At 36.5% G+C, this 21,790-nt stretch overlaps 4 protein-coding genes across 7 annotated transcripts; 3 read left to right on the top strand and 1 right to left on the bottom strand.

Annotated features, from left to right (window-relative positions):
* The first annotated feature begins 626 nt into the window (after window positions 1–626).
* On the top strand, window positions 627–5,695 carry LOC118054265 (CSC1-like protein At3g54510). Its single transcript, XM_073407976.1, has 10 exons — window positions 627–910; window positions 1,322–1,495; window positions 1,861–1,924; window positions 2,128–2,340; window positions 2,981–3,175; window positions 3,453–3,751; window positions 3,926–4,205; window positions 4,384–4,665; window positions 4,747–4,980; window positions 5,540–5,695. The coding sequence occupies exons 1-10, from the start codon at window positions 627–629 to the stop codon at window positions 5,693–5,695; spliced, it is 2,181 nt and encodes a 726-aa protein (XP_073264077.1).
* Window positions 5,696–6,687: 992 nt separating this feature from the next.
* LOC118054257 (putative disease resistance RPP13-like protein 1) lies at window positions 6,688–11,613 on the top strand. 3 transcript variants are annotated; one of them, XM_035065756.2, is made up of 3 exons: window positions 6,688–10,812; window positions 10,915–11,076; window positions 11,187–11,613. In XM_035065756.2, exon 1 carries the CDS (start codon window positions 6,853–6,855, stop codon window positions 10,633–10,635), a length of 3,783 nt encoding a protein of 1,260 aa, XP_034921647.1. In that variant the 5' UTR covers window positions 6,688–6,852; the 3' UTR covers window positions 10,636–10,812; window positions 10,915–11,076; window positions 11,187–11,613. The 3 variants fall into 3 exon arrangements, with proteins under 3 accessions (XP_034921647.1, XP_034921646.1, XP_034921645.1); XM_035065755.2 differs by having other exon boundaries at window positions 11,149–11,613; XM_035065754.2 differs by having other exon boundaries at window positions 10,915–11,613.
* Window positions 11,614–12,505: 892 nt separating this feature from the next.
* LOC118054280 (annexin-like protein RJ4) lies at window positions 12,506–21,042 on the bottom strand. 2 transcript variants are annotated; one of them, XM_035065796.2, is made up of 7 exons: window positions 20,914–21,042; window positions 19,435–19,580; window positions 18,961–19,176; window positions 18,672–18,884; window positions 18,363–18,452; window positions 18,031–18,284; window positions 12,506–12,629 (listed from the first exon to the last, which is right to left on the bottom strand). In XM_035065796.2, the coding sequence occupies exons 1-6, from the start codon at window positions 20,984–20,986 to the stop codon at window positions 18,081–18,083; spliced, it is 942 nt and encodes a 313-aa protein (XP_034921687.1). In that variant the 5' UTR covers window positions 20,987–21,042; the 3' UTR covers window positions 12,506–12,629; window positions 18,031–18,080. The 2 variants fall into 2 exon arrangements, with proteins under 2 accessions (XP_034921687.1, XP_034921686.1); XM_035065795.2 differs by lacking the exon at window positions 20,914–21,042 and adding an exon at window positions 19,846–19,997.
* On the top strand, window positions 15,116–17,892 carry LOC118054289 (uncharacterized). The gene is made up of 3 exons (XM_073408401.1): window positions 15,116–16,204; window positions 16,941–17,011; window positions 17,656–17,892. Exon 1 carries the CDS (start codon window positions 15,336–15,338, stop codon window positions 15,945–15,947), a length of 612 nt encoding a protein of 203 aa, XP_073264502.1. The 5' UTR covers window positions 15,116–15,335; the 3' UTR covers window positions 15,948–16,204; window positions 16,941–17,011; window positions 17,656–17,892.
* Window positions 21,043–21,790: the final 748 nt, after the last annotated feature.

Genomic DNA, 21,790 nt, shown 5'->3' with positions numbered 1-21,790 from the left:
CTCTATTCATTTATAACTTCATTTTTTTCACCCATTTTATATTCTTTTTCATTTCATTTTGATTTTTTTTTATTTTAAGAAATAAAAAAACAATAGAATGAAAATTTTGACTAGAAGAAAAGACAATTTTTTTTATTTAAAATAATATTAAATTAAACACAGTCAGTCAACTTGAATTAATAATTTAGCCAAAAAATATTATTTTAGTTTTTTAAAAAAATTATTAAAGTTGATTTTAACCAATTTAATTAGTTAACTAAGTCAATAAAAATATAAAACCTGACAAATTAATTTTTTTTGTTCAATTTAAAACTCAGAATCAGGTTCCTAAATATAAGTAAGCTAAACTAAATTTAATACAAATGGTTTCTTCTCATAATATTTTCTTTTAGGTTTTTTCTCATAATAATTCCAAACTTAACACAAAATCTCAAAACTAATAAAATTCATGCAAGCTAAAGCAGTTACGCACGCTCATCCCCATCCAATTTGCTTCCCTTGCATGCATGATGCATCAATGCCACGTACAACCCAAACCTGGCACTCTTTCCTCTCTCCCCATCCCTTCCTTAAGAACCACTCTGACCAATGGTAGTGATTAGTGAGTCTGAATCTGAGTGATCAAAATGAATCCAGAAAGTCTTACTGCATCGGCAGCCATTAACTTTGGCTTGGCATTCATAGTTCTCTCCCTCTTCTCCATTTTCAAGAAACAACCTTCCAATGCCTCCATTTACTACGCTCGTCGCCTCTCCAAACGACACCATGTTCACTTTGAGCAGTCTTTCACTCTTTCCCGCTTTCTCCCTTCAGTTGCTTGGATTCCTCGTGCTTTTCGAGTCACTGAAGATGAAGTTCTTGATATTGGTGGCCTTGATGCTCTCATCATTATCAGACTCTTCAAATTTGGGTTAGTTTGCTTCTTTTGTGTTCTTGTGTTTTTAACTTTGCCCATGAATTCCAGTCTGTAATGTTTCTTGGACCCGATTATGTTCTTGACAAATTTGAAAATTTTTGTTCTTGAATTGGCATGAGAAGTAAGAAAGTGATGGGAAAAAAATTTCAGTACTTTCTTGACAGATTCAAGATAAGAAAACTTGGAAAAATTCTGATTTATACTAAATAAACTAAACAGGAATGATTTTAGAGCAATCTTTCGATCTCATGGAGCACCCTTTTGCTTTTATTTATTTTGATTTTTATGCATATTATCATAATGGAATGAATTCTGAAGATTTTGTTTTCCAAGAATTAGGATCTATTTCTTGAATATGCTCTTGAAAGTTACTCATGCATTTTCTAGTTATGGTTTGCTTTGCAGGATATGTTTCTTTGGAATTTGTTCTCTTATTGGATTAGTGGTACTTCTGCCAATCAATTTCGGTGACCAAGATGAAAAATCTAGCATCTACCATTCCATGGATCCTTTCACAATATCAAATATTAGTGCAGGTTCGAACAGGTTGGGTTTCCCATCTTGCTTATGGTTGTTCAGGTTTGAGAAGGTAGAATATTTTCCTACTTTGCATATTGTTTGTCTAAAACTCGAAGTCTGTCTAAGCAACTATTAGTTTGTATACAAACTGCTGTTTAGCAGGGGAAAAAAGAAAGAAAGAAACCTGTCATCGAGCAAATTCAATGAAACCCTGAATTTCTAAGAATTGTTACGTTTTTTACGACTTAGATATGAAGCATTCAAGTATGCATACAAGATACTTGATGTTCATGTCTACATTTTTACTGGTTACATGTGTTTGAATATGATAGCAGTACTGGCATTTTGTGTTAAGCTTATCTTCCAATTGACTGCTTTATAACTCAAATACTCAATTGATTTACTAAGTTTTCTTCATTCCACAGGCTTTGGGTGCATTTTACGTGCTTGTGGTTGATATCATTTTATGGATTATATCTGTTGTACAAGGTTAGTTTTTCGGTTTATGTATTCACAAATGTAGAATACTACTTTTTTTAAATCCACTTATTGCATGTTATTGTTTATTATCGACAGAACTATCCAGGTTGTAATGGTGGATCGATCATTGCGATAATAACGTTGCTTCTTGGTCTTTTACATTCAAGATAAGTTGAAATTTGAGGTGTTTTCCTGCATCATTTCATCTTCAGGAATATGAAGGAATTTCGGTTAAACGGATCCAACTACTTCGGAACCCAAGGCATCAACCTGATCGGTTTAATGTTCTTGTTCGGCAAGTTCCCTTCTGCAATGAACACAACGCTTATGGGTGCTCTGTTGATCACTTCTTCTCTAAACATCATCCTAACAGTTACTGTTCTTATCAGATGATATATGATGGAAAAGATATCGAAGATCTGTTGGTAAGGTTTGAACAACTTGGAATTTCGTACACTATAATGCGTTGGCTCTATTTCATTCTCAATCTCGGCAGATTAGCTGCTCTATGTTATTATATATGCTTTGTATGATAATCAAAGATATTATATGCCTTAGAATGTCACGATATAGTTCTTGTAAAAAATACAGTACTATGGAAACATGATATCCTTTGAGGTTTACTTGACAATTGATATTAGATGTCAAGCTCTGGTAGCTCAGGGGAGTTTCTATTTTTTCTGCCTCCTATGGCATTTATGCAACTGAAACTATGAATTTAGGCTGAGGTATGCAATGCGCAAAAAAAATTTCAGAATGGGATTCGTAGATAACTACATTTTCGTAGATTTGTGGAACTACAATGGAATGTAAAGCATGAAAGTTTTTCCTACGTGGTAGAATGTTTCTAAATTTCTCTCAAAGTTTGCCATAGAAGGTATTGAACAGTGACCAATGTTATGCACTATCAATAACATTTTCATCAACCCATGCTTTTAATGATTTAAGTTCTTTCAAGTGAGCATGCTCGTTATTGCACGCTGAAAGATTTTTAGTTGTCTTTGCTTATTGTAAGACATTCTTCATCTCAATTCTGCTTGGTTCCTCTGATATTGTTGTATGCAGCACCAAGCAAAATATGTTGCGAGAAAGATAAAGGACCTGAGAGGAAGGCTCACAGTTAAGAAACGCGACAAGGAAAGCTTACTCTTAGATGTATCTCAAGAAGATGATGTGAAAATAGCTTTGTTTGAGGAAAAGCAGCAAGAAATTGTTCGTAAGATTCGTCAATTACAGAACGAAAGTATGCTGAAAGGAAAGGTAACTTCAGAGAAATTTACATGGATGTTTGTATCAAGTTTGAAGTTGGAATATGTTTCATCTGTCAAGTATTAACTGTGGGGACTTCTAGAAGCTCAATTTATAATGGTATTCGGAACAGCCATGCAGATACATGCCTTGTTTTTGCCTTGCGTTATACTTTGCATCTTTAACTGCGATATATCATAAATGCGATTCATGAAAAGTTTACATGCTTCATGTCTCACATTTGGTTATAAGTTAAACATTAAAACTTGAGTTGTTTTCATTTTTCTAGGAGTTGCCTGTTGCCTTTGTTACATTCAAGTCCCGACGTGGTGCAGCATTAGTTTCCCAAACTCAACAGCACTCACATCCACTCATATGGATCACGGAAATGGCTCCAGAACCAAGGGATGTATCTTGGAGGAGTCTGGAAATTCCCTTTAAGATTTTGCCACTTTGCAAAATCGGGGTCGTTGTTGCAGCATCTCTCCTCACAATTTTCTTTGCAGTCCCAGTTACAGCTGTTCAAGGAATAGCTAAACTTGAGAAACTTAAGAAATGGTTTCCCCCAGCCATGGCTATGGAGCTAATGTGAGGATTCCAATTCCAATTTTGTTTTTTTTGCATTTATTCTATAAGAAATATGTAGTTTTAGCATCTGCTATAAACTTTAAGCAATCACTTAACAGAATACTAATCGAATGTTTGAACTCTTTCTCAGAGTTCTGTATAGCTCCCTGACATGTTGTTCTTGTTCTGCAATAGACCAGGATTAAGCTCCATTATTACAGGGTATCTTCCAAGTGCCATTCTCAAAGGCTTTATATATGTTGTTCCATTTGCAATGCTTGGCATGGCTAAATTAGGCGGTTCGATTTCGAAGAGCAAGGAGGAGATTAAAGCTTGCAATATGGTTTTCTACTTTCTCGTGGGAAATGTATTCTTTTTGAGCTTGATATCAGGATCCCTACTTGATGAACTTGGAGAATATTTTACCCACCCTAGGAGTATTCCTAGTCATCTTGCCAGTGCTGTCTCTTCTCAAGTAAGCTAGGTTGCCTTAATCTAATTAGGTGGTGTATTATTTGATGCTTTTTCTTGAGTTCATATGCTATCTACCACAATTCTCTTTTTCCCTGGCATATGATGCAAACAATTCTTAGCTAATATGAATTTATGAACTTGCAGGCTCCGCTTGACTGCTAATTTGTTCTTTTTTCCAGGCTGATTTTTTCGTGACATACATCTTAACAGATGGGTTGTCAGGATTTTCTTTGGAAATCCTTCAGCCGGGCTTGCTTGTTTGGGATTCCGTGAAATCACACACAGTTGGCGGATCAGGAGACGAGGAAAATCCTTACCTTTATTCATTGCCCTATTTTAGAATCATCCCTTCAGTCTCCCTATCAATAATCATTGGTATGGTATATGCAGTTGTCGCTCCTTTGCTGCTTCCATTTCTTGTTGGCTACTTCTATCTAGGCTACGTTGTATATGTCAACCAGGTTAAGTTTCTGATTTCTTTCCTTGCCTTTGTATGGTCGTTTCGCTTGCTTATCAAGGATTTTTTCCAACATGGTTAGCAGATTGAAGATGTTTACGAAACTGGTTATGATACATGCGGACAGTATTGGCCATACGTTCATCATTATATATTCGTCGGAATCATTCTTATGCAAATCACCATGATTGGTCTTTTTGGGCTGAAGTCAAAACCTTCTGCTTCCATAGCCACAATTCCACTCTTACTGCTTACTATAATGTTCAATGAGTACTGCAAGATACGTTTTCTTCCTACATTTCGCCACTATTCTGTTAAGGTATGTATTTGTTCTCTTAATGTTTCCCACATCATTATACTGCAGTTGTTTAAAATCCGTTGTCTCGTTTCTCTGCTTCAGTTAAAGAAATAGTTTGCGAGCGGTGAATTTCAAGAATAATTTTATATTAATTTTTAAACTTGTATAACCACTATTTTATATTTAATTTTATTAGATAGAATAGAAATACTGAGATATAAATTCCTGATCATTTGAACTTGATATCAAATTAAAAAATTAATTCAGTAAAAAAAACTTAAATTATTCCGTGAAGTTTCAAAAAATAATTTTATATTGCTTTCTAGCACTTCTAAGCATCTTGGATTATATGGTTTTCGATGTCAAGTTACATTTTTCCTCAATGGCCTTTGTCCAATCGGTTGGCAAACATGTCTGGCTGAAGAAGTGGTGTTCGGAGCCAAATAAAATTGAAATGATACGGATTCAAATTGTCTAGGCATAATTTGATTTTGTTATTACATAATGGAGTAGCTTTCCAACTAAGCTATATATGCTGAATCTTATTGACAACGTAAATGCTTTGTCTTTTTATGTTCAGGATGCGGTTGAACATGATGAACTAGATAGGAAGTTCGGTAAGATGGAAATAAATTGTGAGAATGCCAGAAGTGCCTATTGTCAGCCCACTTTACAATCAGCAAACTTCATGGCATCAAAGTCTACTTCCTCGCAGCCATTGGTTTCTTCATTGTGATATCTTAACATTGCAATTCATTTTCTTGCTCTCTCTTGTACTTTCGAGTACATTCACCTGAGTTTTCGGAAAAATTATTACGCTCATTTACACTTTGGCTCACATTTTTGTAGTGAGATTCAAATTTCTCCTCTCTTCTTGGTCAGCAAGTCAACCTAAATAAATTTTTAAAAAAAAAAAAATCGAAACAGCATTGTTTTGAATAAAAACAAATTCTTCAAATTGATTGTTCGAGTCTCAGTTGGGTTGTTTGGCTCATTATAAGAAACTCTTTTGTTTAGTGCTATTGATTCGTTCTAACTCATGTTCTTTATGAGGTTATCTGAGTTTAGTGTAGAGGTGGGGTGTGAGTGTTAATGAAAGAGTTCTTGAGGTACTCACCAAGTGTTTGCGTTTAACGAAGAACATGAACCGAGTGATAGCAAGATGGAGTCTTTTCCTTAAAAGAGCTGACCAGGTGTTCAGACGTTCAGTCAATAGTCTAGGGTTGGACCATGGACCTGTTGATCCAGCTCCTAAACCGAGTCAAGGGCCACCCCATTCTGGTTATTCCTGTAAGATACGCATTAGCCGTGGCGTTGAAGCTTAAAACATGGCTGGGTTGAATCCAAACCCAATGCCTTTTGAAATATGGAAAACGCGGCTTGATCATAAAATGATAAGCTCCTTGCAAACGAAATCTCTTAAATTATTATTCAATGTATTTGGTTTTGAACTGACATATTGACTTTGCAAGGAGTATTTTCTAATCAAGTTTATGCATCAATCGAAACTAAATACTCTTTTTAAATGATCTTACAATATTATACTTTTACATTGGTCCAGTGTATTTAAGAGAATAAACTATTTAGATATTCACCCCGAAGTTCCAGCTCATAAATCCAAGCAAGAAACCAACACAAAGTCAAAACCTTTTTAACCAAATCAACTGCATGGATAATATTTAACGTCCATAGGGATCCGACATGGAAATTAGCAGAAGAAAACACGCTTTCTGGTTTAATAATAGTAAATAAAAAGAAACGAGAAGGCAGTTTCTTGGTTTGTCAAGCAAAGTTAATCCTAATCTCTCTTCTTGTTCATTTTCTCTATCACCATTTCTTGCTTTGATTCTTACTGCACCCGTTTTGCAAACAGTACTACGTGACGATCAAACCATGGCTGCTGCTTTGGTAGGTGGAGCTTTTCTTTCGGCTTCCCTCCAGGTTTTGTTTGATAGAATGGCTTCTCGCCAGGTTGTTGACTTCTTTAAAAGCCAAAAACTAAATGATAGGCTGCTGAAGAAGTTGAAGATACTGATGATTACTGTTAATAAGGTGCTCAATGATGCTGAAAAGAAGCAGATCAGTGACTCGTTTGTAAAAGAGTGGCTTGTCGAGCTCAAAGATGCTGTTTATGAAGCAGAGGACTTCTTGGATGGGGTTGCTTATGAAGGCTTGAGACTGGAGGTTGAAGCTGGCTCTCAAACCAGCACTGATCAGGTTAGAGGCTTTTTATCTTCTCGCAATACAGTCCAGGAAGAGAAGGAAGAGATGGGAGCTAAGTTAGAGGAGATTCTTGAGCTACTTGAATATTTAGTACAGCAAAAGGATGCTCTTGGACTGAAAGAGGGTTTTGGAGAACAACCCTTGTCCTACAAAATACCAACAACTTCTCTGGTGGATGGATCTGGGGTTTTTGGTAGGCATGACGATAAGGAAGCCATAATGAAGTTGATGTTATCTGAAGATGCAAAGCTAGATGTGATTCCTATAGTGGGTATGGGTGGGGTTGGTAAAACCACTCTTGCTCAGCTTATCTACAATGATAGCAGAGTTCAAGAGCGGTTTGATCTGAAGGTATGGGTCTCTGTTTCAGAGGAATCTGATGTTTTCAAGTTAATCAAAGATATGCTTCTAGAGATCGGCTCGCTGAATTGTGATACCATGACTGCAGATCAGCTTCACAAAGAGGTAGAGAAGAGAACAGCAGGGAAAACAGTGCTGATTGTTTTAGATGATGTTTGGAGTGAGAATCAAGATCAGTGGGATTCTTTATTGACACCTTTAAAGTCTGTGAGACAAGGGAGTAAGATCATCGTTACAACACGCAATGATAGCGTAGCATCAGTCAAGTCAACTGTTCCAACACATCATCTGCAGAAATTAACTGAAGACGACTGCTGGTTGGTTTTTGCAAAACAGGCATTTGATGATGGAAGTTCTGGTGCATGTCCGGACTTGGAACAAATTGGCAGAGGAATTGTAAGAAAGTGCAATGGCCTACCTTTAGCTGCAAAAGCTCTGGGGGGTCTCCTACGCTCCAAAAGAGACGCAAAAGATTGGGAGAAAGTGTTGAAGAGTGACATGTGGACTTTGCCGAAAGATCCGATTCTTCCAGCTTTAAGACTGAGCTACTATTACCTTCCTGCCCCACTGAAGCAGTGCTTTGCGTATTGTGCACTATTTCCCAAAGATTATAGATTCAACAAGGATGATTTAGTACGTTTGTGGATGGCAGAGGGTTTTCTTGTCCCACTCAAAGGAGATGAGGAGTTTGAAGATGTAGGTGGCGAGTTCTTTGATGATCTTGTTTCCAGGTCATTTTTTCAACGATATTCTAGTGACAATCTATCATTGTTTATTATGCACGACCTCATTAATGATTTGGCCAAATCTGTGACGGGGGAGTTTTGCTTCCTGTTGGAGGATGATGATTCAAACAAGATTGCAGCGAAGGCTCGTCATTTCTCATATGTACCAAAGTCATTTGATTCCCTTAAAAAATTCGTAGGAATCTATGGAGCTGAACATTTGCGCACTTTTCTACCGTTGGCAAAGCAGTGGGAAGACTACCGGTCTGAAGATGGCCTAACACGTGATTTATTACCAAGCCTTAGACGATTACGAGTGCTATCCTTGTCTCGCTATTCTAGTGTAGCTGAGTTGTCTAATTCAATGGGAAAGTTAAAGCATTTGCGATATCTGAACCTTTGGGGAACATCAATAGAAGAGTTCCCTGAAGTTGTGAGTACTGCATACAATTTGCAAACGCTAATCTTGGAAGATTGCAAACGGGTTGCTGAATTGCCTAATTCAATTGGCAATCTGAAGCAATTACGACATGTGAATCTTACGAAAACAGCAATTGAAAGGTTACCTGCATCCATGAGTGGATTGTATAACTTGCGAACTTTAATCTTGAAGCAATGCAAGAAACTTACGGAGTTGCCAGCTGATATGGCAAGGTTAATCAACTTGCAAAATCTTGATATTTTAGGAACAAAGCTGTCGAAGATGCCTTCACAGATGGATAGATTGACAAAGCTCCAAACACTGAGTGATTTTTTTCTGGGAAGACAGGGTGGTTCTAGCATTATAGAGTTGGGCAAGCTTCAACATCTACAAGGGGGAGTAACGATTTGGGGTCTTCAAAATGTTGTGAACGCTCAAGATGCTTTGGAAGCCAATTTGAAGGGTATGAAACAGGTTAAAGCGTTGGAGTTGAGATGGGATGGCGATGCTGATGACTCACAGCACCAAAGAGACGTTCTTGATAAATTACAGCCCCATACAGGTGTGACTAGTCTTTATGTTGGTGGTTATGGGGGTACAAGGTTTCCAGATTGGATAGCAGACATTTCTTTCTCAAATATAGTAGTGTTGGATCTCTTCAAATGTGCATATTGCACCTCTTTACCTCCACTTGGACAGCTAGGGTCTTTAAAGGAACTATGCATCCAGGAATTTGAAGGAGTTGTGGTGGTGGGTCACGAGTTCTATGGAAGCTGCACATCCTTGAAGGAGCCATTTGGATCCCTCGAGATTTTAACTTTTGCTAGCATGCCACAATGGAATGAATGGATTTCTGATGAGGACATGGAAGCTTTCCCTCTTCTTCGAGAGCTTCACATATCAGGCTGCCCCAGCCTAACGAAGGCATTGCCGAATCATCACCTTCCTTCTTTAACAGAACTTAACATCCTTGATTGTCAGCAGCTTGGAGGCCCATTTCCTTGGTATCCAATCATTAACAGATTTTGGTTAAATGATGCTTCTCGGGATCTGCGTTTAGAGAAATTGCCTTCTGAGTTGTATGAACTCGAGATTCGCAGATTGGACTCCATAGATTCGTTGGTCAAGGAATTGGAGCTGATGGGTTGCTTATCCTCTATGTTTGAAAATATTGAAATAGATCATTTTGATCTACTCAAGTGTTTCCCGCTAGAGTTGTTCTCCAACTTACAGACTCTAAAAATCAAGAATTGTCCGAATCTGAATTCTCTTTCAGCATATGAAAAGCCTTATAACAGGTCTCTCCGTTTCTTGGAAATCCAGGGGTGTCCTAACTTGGTTTGTTTTCCCAAAGGAGGGTTATCTGCTCCGAATTTGACAAAGATTAGGTTACTTGATTGCATAAATTTAAAGGCGTTGCCTGAGCAAATGTCTTTCCTTTTTTCCCTTGTGGATTTGAAACTGAAAGGACTTCCTGAACTTGAGTCATTTCCAGAAGGGGGTTTGCCACTTGATCTAGAAACACTCTGCATCCAAAGTTGCAATAAACTTATTGCAAGCCGTGCACAATGGGATTTGCTTCTTCAATGTTCTCTTTCAAAATTAATAATTGCTTACAATGAAGATGTGGAATCTTTCCCTGACGGGCTGCTGCTGCCTTCAGAACTTCGGTCCCTTGAAATCCGGTCCCTTGAAAATTTGAAATCTCTGGACTACAACGGGCTTCTACACCTCACCTGTCTTAGAGAATTGAAGATTGACACATGCCCTAATCTCCAATCCATACCTGAAAGGGGGCTTCCATCCTCCCTTTATTCTTTTGAAATCAGTGGATGCCCTCAGCTAGAAAAAAGGTGTGAAAAGGAGAAAGGGGAAGATTGGCCCAAGATTTCTCATTTACTCTACATCAAGATTGATGGCCGCTGGATTGAACCAGAAGACTGGTAGAGTCTCTCTTCTTTCATCCATTCAACACATTGAGGAATCGCTGATCTTAATTTTCGTTTTCTCCCTTCGGTTTATGTTTCTTACTCGAGTGGATTAATTACTGTATGTCTAAGTTAAGATTTACTATTGGCCAGCTGTGGAGGCGGACGTAGAAATGGAGTTGCTTTATGTCTACAGGTTTGTCAGACATATTTTGCTGCTTGTTACTTTTAATGTCCATATCATATATATCCCTGTGAATTCCTTGATTCTTATTCAAGTTTTCTCTTATTGCATCAGAGACTCATAAGTCGAGCTCACTCTAAATCCAAGTCCATGCTGCCTGGCTTCAACAGTCAGAGCAGGAAACGGGAATCTTAAGGTAGCATAGAGCATCAAAGACCGAGGCATGGTTCATATGCTTCAAGACTCGATGTCTTTTGTCAGAAGATCAATTTCCAGGTTATTGTTCATTTCTTCATATGATGCTAGTAGTTAACCCGATTTCTTTCTGACCCTTCCCTTCGAAAACAGACTCATCTATTTTTCATATTTGTTGAGGCGGCTTCCAGGCTCTAGGGAGAGTCAGAGAGCCAAGATCTGTGCTTAGTATAAAATTCTATGGGAGTCTTCTGGTGCATATGATACAAAGTTTGGAGATGATATCAAATCTAGTTGAGCATCGAGTCTGGAAACGAAGCTTGCATGTTGTACTTGGCCTTATCAACATTCCTGGTCAGCATATCTGCTAGCATTTGCTTACTCATCCAGTTTAGTCTCACGGTTATTACAGGATATGGTTTGCCAGACAGCAGTGGCAATAACATGCGACAATTTTTCAGTTTCCGAATTAGCTCAGCACTTTTGTTGTAGTTGGTGGAATGTTATGCTTGTACATAGGTTTAAAATCCATCAACTTATTCAGCTGCTCTTATTTCTCATGCTTCAATATATTGAATTATTATCTTTCAATTCCAAATTTTGTCTACAAATGTTGCTCTTAGCCCCGTTGCTTGTCTTGCTATTGAAGAAAGAATATTGTTGAATTGTCTGAACCAAAAACATGTTGAAATCTACAAGCAGTTTAATTACCTTTTGTTGTTTAGAAAATAAAAAAAAGAAGTTTATCAACTTTCAAGTGCCATGTAAAAGGCAAACCAAGTTTGGTTAGTATTATAAGATCGGGAAAAAACAGAAATGTGTTTAGTTAAAAAGATAGAAACTTCTATAAAAATAAATGTTTTTGAAATAATTTTTAAAGTTATTTTTTGTCCTTTCAGCATCATTTAGAATTCACCAAAAACTGCGAACCCTTTAAAAGAATTGCATTACAATATCAAAAAAGCATTCGGGGATTTACTGGTAGATGGAGCTGAACAAGGGAAACAATACATGTACCGCTACATCATATTTATTTGATCTAGATGGGTATTGGATTTTATAGCTGGAAATGTTTTGCTTGCTTCTGCAATCCCTGCAGTGGCCATGAGTTAAATTGATGCTTGACATAAAGGCTAATCGGTTAAGAACTACCCTGAACTTTCTGTCAACAGGAGATTAGTCCCTAACCTAGTTTTTATCCATCAATGTAGTCCTTCCATCAAATTTGACCACACGTGTCATCCTTCTACACAGTCACGTGACCACACATGCTGATAGATAGATGGAAAATTGAATGGAAGGACTGCATTGTTGAAAAAAAAATAGATTTAGGATCAAGATCATGGTAAAAGAAAAAAATCAGGGACTAATCTTCTGTTACTTGAAGGTCAGGGTATTTTGTAACCAACTAGCCCCTGACTTAAATTTTTAGGGAAAGATGATTCAAATGGAAGCTTAGAGTTATAGTGCATCAATGAAACTTGGTCTGAATATGCCAACAGGCAGCCACTTAGAGAAACACTCAACTGCAGATAACATAGCATTGGATTACATAATGTCACACCAGGTAGGAACTCAAGAACATGACCACATAAAACAAAAGACTCACAGCAAGAAAGTTCTACATAAGAAACCTGTAATGTTTTGAAAATTGAAAAGATTGGAAAATACAATAAAGCCCTTGGAGGCTTAAAGAGAGGGTATAAATGATTGAGGGGTAGTGTGGTAATTGACCAATGGTTGATAAATATAAATAAGAAAAAAAAAAGAAAAAAGAGGGATCTGAATATTGGAAGAACAAACCGTAAGAGAGAAGGGAGGAAGAAGAAGAAGAAGAGAAAATAAGGGAAAATAAGAGGAAAAGGAGAAGAGAAGTAGAGGAAATAATATGTTAAATTTCGGTTTTGATTAATTGTAGAGTTTTGAAGTTTGTATGTTGAGTTAATTGATGAATTAATTTGAAGGTTAGGAGTTGATTATTATGGGTATTTGATTAATTAGTTGATTTTGAGAGATTGAATTGAAGGATAATGATTTTGAGTTATGATTTTGTTTAAATGGTGAAATTGTGTTAGAAATCAGGGGATAACAGTAGGTGATCTGTTGAAATTCTGGGTTTGAGGTTGAAGATGACGAAAATTCAGTTTGGTCCCTCAATTTATGGAAATTGCAGTTTAGTCCCCGAAATTTGGAAATTTTACAAATTGGTCCCTGTGGCATAAATTGAGGTTCTGAACAGAACTGAGGATGATTTAAGGACAAAATTTCAGTATAATTAGGATTATATGATATTTTCAGTTTGGTCCTCCAAGTTGACAAATTACGATTTGACCCCTAATATTTTGATAAAATCACATTTTGGACCTTGGGGCATAATTCAAGATTCTGGACAAAGATAAGGACGAATTATGGATAAATTTCAGTATGGTCATGTATTTACAATTCGGTCCTCAAATTTTGGTAAAATTACGTTTTGGTCCCTGTTTTGGAAAATTATCGTTTTAGTCCCTAAACTTGGGAGATTAAGCCCGGTTTATTTTATGCTTTGGGATCTTTTGTTTGATCTGTTTTTGAGTATATTTCATATATTTATTGTAGGTTCTGCTAACGATCCTTAATCGGATTTTCGGGTCTTTTGTCTGACATTCCTTTAGTTCAGCATTTTCCGGGTGAGTGGAATAATCTTTAATATGCATATAATATAAATAAATATGTATGTTGATTATACAATGAGTACAACTAGTAAATTTCTTGAATATTTATATATGTTGCTTTATTTTCCGAGTACTAATTTATTATTGAATTTTCACTCGCAATCTGTTAAAGTAAATTCTATTTGATATGATATACGTTTCTTTGATGATTATGTGAATATTTGTTATGCCTTGATATGGGACTTGTCAGTACTCCATGCTAACGGAGAATAGTTAGCCTGTGTGCACATAGTATTCTGTTACCTAGCTGGTGAGAGAGGCATCAGCCTGTGGCGATTGATCATCCCACAGTGGTCACCGACGGGTGTCATCTGGTCACCGACGGGTGTCATCTGGTCACCGACGGGTGTCATCTGGTCACCTTCGGGTGTCATCTGATCTCTGACATGTAATCCACTACGTTATAATAATATGTTACGTTATGATAACTATATGTTACGTTATGATAATATGTTTAGTAAGTATATGTATATGTATATGTATATGTATATGTATATTAAGATAAATCATCTTACAACTTATTAATATCTGAAATATCTAAAATGTATATTAAATGTTATTCCCTCACTGAGTTGGTTGAACTCACCTCTCATTTTTAATATTATTTCAGGTTCTTAGTTTCTGGGACTTTGTTGAGTGTTTCCGCTTCTTCAGTTCTGGTCGGTATGCCTTGCTTGTTCGCGAGGCTTTCCTTTCAGTTTTGTTTTGGTGTCTTAGACGCTCCACTGTTACCTTGGTTTAATTAAATTTGGATTTTGACAATGTAATGAGTATTATGAATTATTATTTTTGTTTTAATAACTATCTTTTGGTTTCATCAGTATTTGAATAATATAATATTTCTGAATATTATGAGCCGCTGCGTATTTTTGAATAAATTGTTCTTTTGATATGTCCGTTTTGAGGCTTAGCGTAGGTGAGGTGTCCTTTCGACACCGCTCCTACGTTGCCGGTCACGGATCCAGGATTCGGGTCGTGACAAAGGTGGTATCAGAGCATGGTTTTATTAAAATCTCGTAATCTATTTTATTTATTTATTATTATTCAAAATTTCGTAATAAGTGGAGCATTAGGATCCATATCGTTTTGTTTGTTGTTTTTTTGAAATTTTGAATTCTCATCAAGCATGTCTTCTTCCTTGTGATAAATATGCATTTTGCTTTTAGAAATATGCCGAGGGCTAAACATGTAATTAATACCGATGATCAAGAGGACATTCCTATCGCTCAGCTTAGGAAGGAGAGGCGCAAAAAGAGAGTTAGAAACCCTTCACCTCAACCAATTGAAGCAGAAGTTCAAGATGAGGTTGAATTTGAGGGGGACTATGGTCTGGATATTGGTGGTCTGGATGTTGGTAAGAACCAGGAGCAGGAATCCCATGATAGGGTATCTTATACTGATAGTGCTTTGGATAAAATTGGGCAGGCCATGTAGACCCTGGCTAACCTTTTAACTGAGAAAGAAAAGGAGAAGGATAAGAGTGCATCTTCGACTTCCCATACTGTGCATGGGGTGAAAGTGCCATTGGCAGAGTTTCTTAAGTTGGCACCTCCTACCTTTAAGGGTGTAGATAACTCTGAGGACCCACAACAGTTTTTAGATGCAGTGTGGCGTAGGTGTGAGGCCATGGGGTGCACAGATCATCGTGCAGTGACTTTAGCATCTTTTAGGCTAGAAGGCGAGGTGGCTGTGAACTGGTATGAGTCCAAAAGAGGTGAAAGGGCAGCTAGTTCTCCACCGATGGTGTGGAAGGAATTTTCTGAGATATTTTTGGAGCGTTTTCTACCTGAAAGTGTGAGGGAAGCTAGATCATACGAGTTTGAGAAATTGGTTCAGGGTGACTTGACTGTGACAGAGTATGAAGTTGAATTCACGCGGTTGTCCAGGTTTGCTGGGTATTTGGTACCAACTCAGGAGAGGAAGATCAAGAGATTTGTTCGGGGTCTTAATAGCTACCTATTCAAAGCTATTGGGGCTCATGAGTTTAAGACGTTCTCGGCCGTAGTGGATCGTGCTCGTGCTATTGAGGCACGAGAGTTAGAGGATGAATTATCAATGGGTTCGGTCAAGAGGCCCAAGGTGGAAAATCAGTTCTCTTTTCATCAGCGGTCTGATACAGGTCCTAACAGGGGACAAGGAGGTCGGCAGTATCCTCATCGTTTCAATAATCTCGGTAAGTATTCAATCTTTTCTATTAAGTTTCGAGGACGAAACTTTTATAAGGTGGGGAGATTGTAATGTTTTGAAAATTGAAAAGATTGGAAAATACAATAAAGCCCTTGGAGGCTTAAAGAGAGGGTATAAATGATTGAGGGGTAGTGTGGTAATTGACCAATGGTTGATAAATATAAATAAGAAAAAAAAAAAAAAAAAAAGAGGGATCTGAATATTGGAAGAACAAACCGTAAGAGAGAAGGGAGGAAGAAGAAGAAGAAGAGAAAATAAGGGAAAATAAGAGGAAAAGGAGAAGAGAAGTAGAGGAAATAAGTAAAAAGGTAAGATTTATGGTTTTAAGTGTATAATATGTTAAATTTCGGTTTTGATTAATTGTAGAGTTTTGAAGTTTGTATGTTGAGTTAATTGATGAATTAATTTGAAGGTTAGGAGTTGATTATTATGGGTATTTGATTAATTAGTTGATTTTGAGAGATTGAATTGAAGGATAATGATTTTGAGTTATGATTTTGTTTAAATGGTGAAATTGTGTTAGAAATCAGGGGATAACAGTAGGTGATCTGTTGAAATTCTGGGTTTGAGGTTGAAGATGACGAAAATTCAGTTTGGTCCCTCAATTTATGGAAATTGCAGTTTAGTCCCCGAAATTTGGAAATTTTACAGATTGGTCCCTGTGGCATAAATTGAGGTTCTGAACAGAACTGAGGATGATTTAAGGACAAAATTTCAGTATAATTAGGATTATATGATATTTTCAGTTTGGTCCTCCAAGTTGACAAATTACGATTTGACCCCTAATATTTTGATAAAATCACATTTTGGACCTTGGGGCATAATTCAAGATTCTGGACAAAGATAAGGACGAATTATGGATAAATTTCAGTATGGTCATGTATTTACAATTCGGTCCTCAAATTTTGGTAAAATTACGTTTTGGTCCCTGTTTTGGAAAATTATCGTTTTAGTCCCTAAACTTGGGAGATTAAGCCCGGTTTATTTTATGCTTTGGGATCTTTTGTTTGATCTTTTTGAGTATATTTCATATATTTATTGTAGGTTCTGCTAACGATCCTTAATCGGATTTTCGGGTCTTTTGTCTGACATTCCTTTAGTTCAGTATTTTCCGGGTGAGTGGAATAATCTTTAATATGCATATAATATAAATAAATATGTATGTTGATTATACAATGAGTACAACTAGTAAATTTCTTGAATATTTATATATGTTGCTTTATTTTCCGAGTACTAATTTATTATTGAATTTTCACTCGCAATCTGTTAAAGTAAATTCTATTTGATATGATATACGTTTCTTTGATGATTATGTGAATATTTGTTATGCCTTGATATGGGACTTGTCAGTACTCCATGCTAACGGAGAATAGTTAGCCTGTGTGCACATAGTATTCTGTTACCTAGCTTGGTGAGAGAGGCATCAGCCTGTGGCGATTGATCATCCCACAGTGGTCACCGACGGGTGTCATCTGGTCACCGACGGGTGTCATCTGGTCACCGACGGGTGTCATCTGGTCACCTTCGGGTGTCATCTGATCTCTGACATGTAATCCACTACGTTATAATAATATGTTACGTTATGATAACTATATGTTACGTTATGATAATATGTTTAGTAAGTATATGTATATGTATATGTATATTAAGATAAATCATCTTACAACTTATTAATATCTGAAATATCTAAAATGTATATTAAATGTTATTCCCTCACTGAGTTGGTTGAACTCACCTCTCATTTTTAATATTATTTCAGGTTCTTAGTTTCTGGGACTTTGTTGAGTGTTTCCGCTTCTTCAGTTCTGGTCGGTATGCCTTGCTTGTTCGCGAGGCTTTCCTTTCAGTTTTGTTTTGGTGTCTTAGACGCTCCACTGTTACCTTGGTTTAATTAAATTTGGATTTTGACAATGTAATGAGTATTATGAATTATTATTTTTGTTTTAATAACTATCTTTTGGTTTCATCAGTATTTGAATAATATAATATTTCTGAATATTATGAGCCGCTGCGTATTTTTGAATAAATTGTTCTTTTGATATGTCCGTTTTGAGGCTTAGCGTAGGTGAGGTGTCCTTTCGACACCGCTCCTACGTTGCCGGTCACGGATCCAGGATTCGGGTCGTGACAAAACCATTATTGAATTGTGACTGAAAACTCTGAAATGCTGAAAGAAGAACAAAACTATTCCTCCTTTCCAAGCAGAGCAAGGAGGAAAGCCTTGTAATCCCCAGAAGTGTCCTTGGCAACTGCCTGATCAAGGGGCACACTGTTTCTCTTGTAGTAGATCTCCTTGATATCATTCAAGTCCTTCTCTGCCCTTGTGACAATCACACGAGTGAGTGCATCCTCATCTGTCCCAACCTTTTTGATGGCATTGCGCAAAATCTAAGCAGAAGGCAACGATGTTTTAGGCCATTGAACTTTCATTTATGAAATTTAAGGCAACAGTGTAAAAAATTTCACCTTTTCGTAGTACTTTTTGTGGTCGTTGAGGCATCGAATGGCTGTACGGAGCACTGTTTTGAACTCATCAGCAGGCTCATCTAGTAAGTCCTATTAAACAAAAATGACCATTAATGCTCCATTTTTATAATCAGACTCAACCTTGTAGATGGAAGTTCTGTTTTCAGAGAGTTAAAGCTTCTGTTACAGGCCTCAGAAGCGGGAAGAAACTTGGAGGCCTTCACAGTGCTCCTCACGACAACTTGCAACTATAAACATTTGACTTGGTAACTAGAAGCAAGCTATTGAACTTCTTCTTTTTTTCTGTACCTTAGTGATGGAAGAGCCATGATCATCTCTGTAGCGGTTGAAAGTTGCCATGAGCTGTGCTTTGCTCCTGGTAGTCAGGATCCTAATGACATCTTCATGATTAAAAGCCTTGTCTTTGATTGCATCATGAAGAATATCAGCTTCTGAATTGGTCAATCTTGTATTAATCTCATCTCCTTCATACCTAAAAGCTGTCACTAATCCAACCAAGAGCTGCAAAATGATCATAAAAAAACCATCAGGCAATTGTGAATGGCCTAATCACAATATATCAATGATTGTAACATGCCTTCCTGATATCACCGGTGGTATGGGCCGCAAGATCTTCTTCCAAGGAATGCTTGTACCGAGCATGGTAAGCCCTCCTCACAGCCAAGAGCTCCTCTGAAGATAGGACGCAGGCAATCTCTACAATCACATGGTAATCGCCAGATTTCCTGATAGCCACATTTGCTAACACTGCATCTCTGTCTTCTGGATCCAATACCCATCGATACACAGCTTTCTATGTTCACAAATTTATGAAACTTAATTAGCATCACAGGCATATATATTAACCGGCAATCACACTCCATCCCATTCTGCAACAATCCTTGGGTTGGAAAGAACATAATGACTATGATTAAACGTTAATATGCATCAAATCTCTTGCAAAACACAACTGGTTGAACAAGACCCTTTAACAAATGTGCCCTGCCTCTGACAGATAAGACTGGTATAAACATAAAGTTTGTGTTATCATAACCATGATACTGACAATTACCTCAAAGTCTCCATTGAGCTCAGACTCGAGACGCTTGACAAGATCTTCTTGAAACAATTCTGAATAAGCTAGCCTGATTTGCTTCCTTTGAGCAGCATTTCTATGCCCCAGTATTGAAATTATAGCCTTCTCATTAGTCCCCCAGCCTAGCAAAAACAAACAGCAGAGACAAATTCCGTTGTCAGTTTTGATATTTCCTTTTGCATAAAATCACTTGATGATCACAACTTCAATTTGGATAAGATTTTTCACAAAAGAAGCGAGCAAGATCCTGATGAAAGTCAAGAATCAAAACAAGAAAACTTGAACTCAGAAGCCGATTTCTTTTGACAAAAAAGGGTACAAATTATCTCAGTGAAAAACACAAAGGAAAGTACATATATAAGACATAGAACGATGTGTAAACTTAACCATGGCAAGCCTTTTGGAGAGCTTGTGCATCATCAACACAAGAAACATTTTCAGGAACAACAAGGGAAGCCATTGCAGTTAACTCTCTTTTGTCTCTTTAGCTAGAAAACTCAATGTGAAGGAGACTTGTTCATGCTCTCATATTTATAGTACCACTTTCTGACACTCTTACGTTGAAAACAATGTGGTAATGAAATGATTTCTTGGACTATTTAAATTTTATGAATACATTAATCAACATGACCACCTGCTTTCCACCATTAGATTCTTACTTATCTCTCATGGTTGGCTTGAGTAAATGAATATTTTCTTTCATACCATTTTTGAAGGCAAAATGGGTGAATGAGAGAAAAAATTTTGGTGCAGGCGCACAAGAGTTTTATGCATAGTTGCCGTACGAGAAATTTAGGTCAAGTCAATCAATACTTTTATTCTTTCTTTTTCATTTTGGAGAGAAACTTTTATTTTTCTTTCCTGGTTTTATGCATCAAGTTTGTGTCGTAACAAGGCATAACTTAGTCGTCCAGTGTATCTTCCCATCACAAAAATTATAAATATTTTGCCGGAAAATAAAGCAGAAAGAACAACTCATGCTGACAAATCATTCACGCCAACCTCTTCACTTTCAAATAAAAAATTGACGACAAAGAAAATCAGACTGTCATTAATACTTTCCCTTTTTTTTTTCCTTTTCCCTTTCCCTGCCTTTTGTTTCTCTAAAAGTAAAATATTTACTCCTCTTTTTCATAGAATATTTTCTCATGATTGTTACAGCACAACCACTTTTTACCATTTCTTACAGAAATTTGATATCTTATTCAGGCATGTTAACATTTAAGTTGTCTGTTAGGCAGCTGTATGTTCTTAAGGTTGGACTATAGACACAGGAAATCCTCCTCCTAATTAATCCTCTCTTAATTTAAATATTGCTGGTGATTGCAAACAGCTATATGATTATTTCATACTTGTTGGCATGTAGAGTATATAATATAAGATTATTTCTTAATTGTTGGCATGTCGAGTATATAATATATGATTATAGTATGAAAGAAAAGGAGAGAGAAGTACCATTACAGGCCTTGTAGAGGGCTTCAGCATCTTCACTAGGAACATGGTTGTCAGGAGCAATGAGGCTAGCCATTGTTGAATTTTTTTTTTCGAGTACTTTCTCTTAAGAAACGTGAGTGAATAGTGTAAGATTATACCACCATTAGCTTCCTATTTATACATGCAAACAGGTACAAGAGAACTTATGATACTGTGTTGAAAGTATCGCCTAGCCTAGAGGGTCACACGTATCATGTTTAGCCGTTAATTACTTTGTTTCTTTTATGCTACTTTAATTATTTTGTTAAAAATATAATAGTATACTACTCAGACCTGGCCTGGAGATCCACTCAGAAATAAATATGAATTATTGAATTATCGAGTAAATTTAAGTTAATATTTTTAATAAAATAGTATTATTTTATTTTAAAAAAAAATAATTCATTGAAATTGTTAAAAAAAAAATCATCCCAACTCAATTACTTAAGCTATAAGGTCAGGTTACAAGATATGATTTATATTATTCTCTAACATATCTCTTTAAGTAAAAGCTTTTGAGCTTGAAACTTATATAGGTGTTTTACACTATCTTGTACTTAATTTTTATCAAATAAATAGAGATGATGAGATTCAAATCGTAATCACTTGATTATCAAAACTCTAATATTATATCAAAAAATCATCTCAATATATCCAATAGCTTAAACTATTAGGTAAGATCTTAATTAAATATGATTTATATTATTTTCTAACAGAAATTAAATCAATTATGTTTCAATCGAGTCGGGCCGATCAACTCAACCAAATTATTAAAAACTTAGATAAATTAATTAAATTTCATAGATATAATTTAAAACTCTAAATAAGGTTTTGGGACGTAAATTTCTCGTACCAAATA

Source organism: Populus alba, chromosome 3 (genome assembly GCF_005239225.2).
Source record: "Populus alba chromosome 3, ASM523922v2, whole genome shotgun sequence".
Lineage (NCBI taxonomy): Eukaryota > Viridiplantae > Streptophyta > Magnoliopsida > Malpighiales > Salicaceae > Populus > Populus alba.
This window is presented reverse-complemented; position numbering and strand designations above follow the sequence as displayed.

Bases quoted from the DNA above. Each gene is read 5' to 3' on its own strand.
- LOC118054265 (XM_073407976.1), top strand. From the start codon at position 627: ATGAATCCAGAAAGTCTTACTGCATCGGCAGCCATTAACTTTGGCTTG. The intron at 911-1,321 runs GTTAGTTTGCTT...TTTGCTTTGCAG, and splicing joins ATCAGACTCTTCAAATTTGG to GATATGTTTCTTTGGAATTT. The intron at 4,981-5,539 runs GTATGTATTTGT...TTTTATGTTCAG, and splicing joins TTCGCCACTATTCTGTTAAG to GATGCGGTTGAACATGATGA.
- LOC118054257 (XM_035065756.2), top strand. From the start codon at position 6,853: ATGGCTGCTGCTTTGGTAGGTGGAGCTTTTCTTTCGGCTTCCCTCCAG.
- LOC118054289 (XM_073408401.1), top strand. From the start codon at position 15,336: ATGGGGTGCACAGATCATCGTGCAGTGACTTTAGCATCTTTTAGGCTA.
- LOC118054280 (XM_035065796.2), bottom strand. From the start codon at position 20,986: ATGGCTAGCCTCATTGCTCCTGACAACCATGTTCCTAGTGAAGATGCT. The intron at 19,177-19,434 runs GTAATTGTCAGT...TTGTGAACATAG, and splicing joins AGCTCAATGGAGACTTTGAG to AAAGCTGTGTATCGATGGGT. The intron at 18,885-18,960 runs GCATGTTACAAT...ATCATTTTGCAG, and splicing joins CCACCGGTGATATCAGGAAG to CTCTTGGTTGGATTAGTGAC.